The 2149-nt window shown below is 51.0% G+C and overlaps 1 protein-coding gene across 1 annotated transcript; it reads left to right on the top strand.

Annotated features, from left to right (window-relative positions):
• The first annotated feature begins 323 nt into the window (after positions 1-323).
• On the top strand, positions 324-2149 carry LOC6048708 (serine/threonine-protein kinase pelle). Its single transcript, XM_001865545.2, has 4 exons — positions 324-611; positions 680-1328; positions 1384-1513; positions 1573-2149. Exons 1-4 carry the CDS (start codon positions 450-452, stop codon positions 2093-2095), a joined length of 1464 nt encoding a protein of 487 aa, XP_001865580.2. The 5' UTR covers positions 324-449; the 3' UTR covers positions 2096-2149.

Here is a 2149-nt window from a genome sequence, read left to right as displayed (position 1 = left end):
TCTGACATACCATCTTGAACTTTTATTTTTTTTTTAATTTATTTTTTTGTAGTTTTTTACATTGAAATTTAAACTTTTCATATTTTTTTTTCGAAAAATATTTCTCTGTGTGTCGCTGCGGGAAAATCCCTTTAGGGAGCGTTCTTTTATTACGTAACGCAGTAGGGGGGGAGGGGGGGTCGGAGGTCGTGTTACGCTCCATACAAAATTTTTAAAATTTGTATGGAAATTTTGTTACGAGGGGGGGGGGAGGGGGTCTAAAAGTCCGATTTTTCGCGTTACGTAATAAAAGAACGCTCCCTTAAACCTGTCTGACGTTTCGCACTTGTTGCGCACTTTGTTTTGGCTTGCGTTCCGTTATTTTGGTGTTATTTTCGTGTTTGCCTGCTGCATTTTTGGGGAATCCCGTCCAACGAGAAGGTGGTAGAATCTTATTAGAACCCCTCGGGATGGCAACGCCCTCCGCGAGCAGCAGCTTCCGGAGCAACTTTGTGTACATTTATGACATTCCGTGGACGGAACAGAAGCGGTTGACGTGCCTGCTGGACCAGGATGGCAAGTGGGTTCCGCTGGCGTTGAAACGGATGGGCTATGGGGCCGTTGAAGTGGAGGTTTGTCACACTTTTGGTTTATGGGGGGAATCCCCGTAGATTATTGGAAAGTTACTTTTTTCTTGTAGGATATTCAACGATGTTGTGCGCAGTCTGGGAGGTCACCCGCGGAGCAGCTGCTAAAAAAGTGGGGTAATTTGAACCACACGATAACGGATCTGTTCGTCGTGATGTCCCAGGAAGGGTTGTTTTCGGCGATGGAAATCATCAAGCGCTTTGTGGACCCCCAGTTGCACTACCTGATCAAGCAGGAATCTTTGGTGGCGGAGTCGCGAAAGGAACTGAACGGACCACCGGCTCCGTCGGCACCCGTCCTGGAACACTCCAAGGACGGCAACAGTGACAGCGTCGTTACGCCGGTAGCATTTCAGCAAAAGGAACCTGCTGTGGCGCCTCCGGTTGTTCCGGTTGTTGCTCCGCAACCGCCGCAGGTTCTCTTTGGTCCGGCTTCCATTCCGGGTGGATTGCCCCAGTTTAGCTACGAGGAACTTCGCTCGGCCACCGACAACTGGAGCAAGGAGAACGAACTGGGCCGGGGTGGGTTCGGGATTGTGTACAAGGGCTTCTTTAAGCTGACGCACGTGGCCATCAAGAAGATCAAGGGCATCAACACGGAGTCGGCGAGGACCGAGCTGCGGCAGAGCTTTAACGAGTTGAAGTATCTGAACTCGTGCCGACACGAGAACGTGGTTCCTCTGTTGGGGTGCTGTTTAGAGCGTAAGATTTTTCCGAGATTTGATGGATATCTCGACTAAGACGCTTCTTTTTTCAGAGAACGAACCGTGTCTAGTGTATCAGTTGATGCCTGGAGGATCGCTGGACAATCGGCTCTTCCCGAAAAGCACCAACGCGAGACCACTTTCGATGCTGGACCGGATAAAAATCGCTAAAGGGACTGCCAAGTAAGTTCTCCGTACAATAAAGAACCATAAATCATCCTAACCTTCCTCAATTTTGTCAGAGGCCTCCAATATCTGCACACGTTCACGGCGAAGCCCATCATCCACGGCGACATCAAGCCGGGCAACATCCTGCTGGACAACAACAACGAGCCCAAAATTGGTGACTTTGGCCTAACCCGCGAGCTCTCCGTGAGCGATTCGAGCATGAAGGTTTCCCGGGTGTACGGCACGCGGCCCTACATTCCGCACGAGTTCTTCACGTACCGCCAGCTGAGCACCAAGGTGGACAGCTTCAGCTACGGGCTTGTGCTGTACGAGATGATTACCGGCCAGCGGGTGTACGACGACAAGCGACCGATCAAGCACTTGAAGGACGTGGTCGATAATGCGATCGCGTCCAAGTACGACATCCGCGTGCTGATGGACCGGGCGCTGCTGGTGGTGAACGCCGATGATGTGGCGACGGTGCAGGCCTGCAAGGTGCTGCTGACGTGCGGGGTGCACTGTACGATGAACGATCCGGACCGGCGGTTGGAGATGGTGGAGGTGTACAAGTTTTTGATGACGCAGTTTGGGGCGTGACGGGTGTTGGGAAGATGGTTATTTTTGAGGAATTATATATATTTTACTATTAAA

This window comes from Culex quinquefasciatus, chromosome 3, assembly GCF_015732765.1.
Source record: "Culex quinquefasciatus strain JHB chromosome 3, VPISU_Cqui_1.0_pri_paternal, whole genome shotgun sequence".
Lineage (NCBI taxonomy): Eukaryota > Metazoa > Arthropoda > Insecta > Diptera > Culicidae > Culex > Culex quinquefasciatus.
This window is presented reverse-complemented; position numbering and strand designations above follow the sequence as displayed.

Excerpts from the sequence above, each read along its gene's own strand:
- LOC6048708 (XM_001865545.2), top strand. The coding sequence starts at position 450 with ATGGCAACGCCCTCCGCGAGCAGCAGCTTCCGGAGCAACTTTGTGTAC. Across the intron at positions 612-679 it reads ATGGGGCCGTTGAAGTGGAG|GATATTCAACGATGTTGTGC; the intron begins GTTTGTCACACT and ends TTTTTCTTGTAG. Across the intron at positions 1,514-1,572 it reads ATCGCTAAAGGGACTGCCAA|AGGCCTCCAATATCTGCACA; the intron begins GTAAGTTCTCCG and ends CAATTTTGTCAG.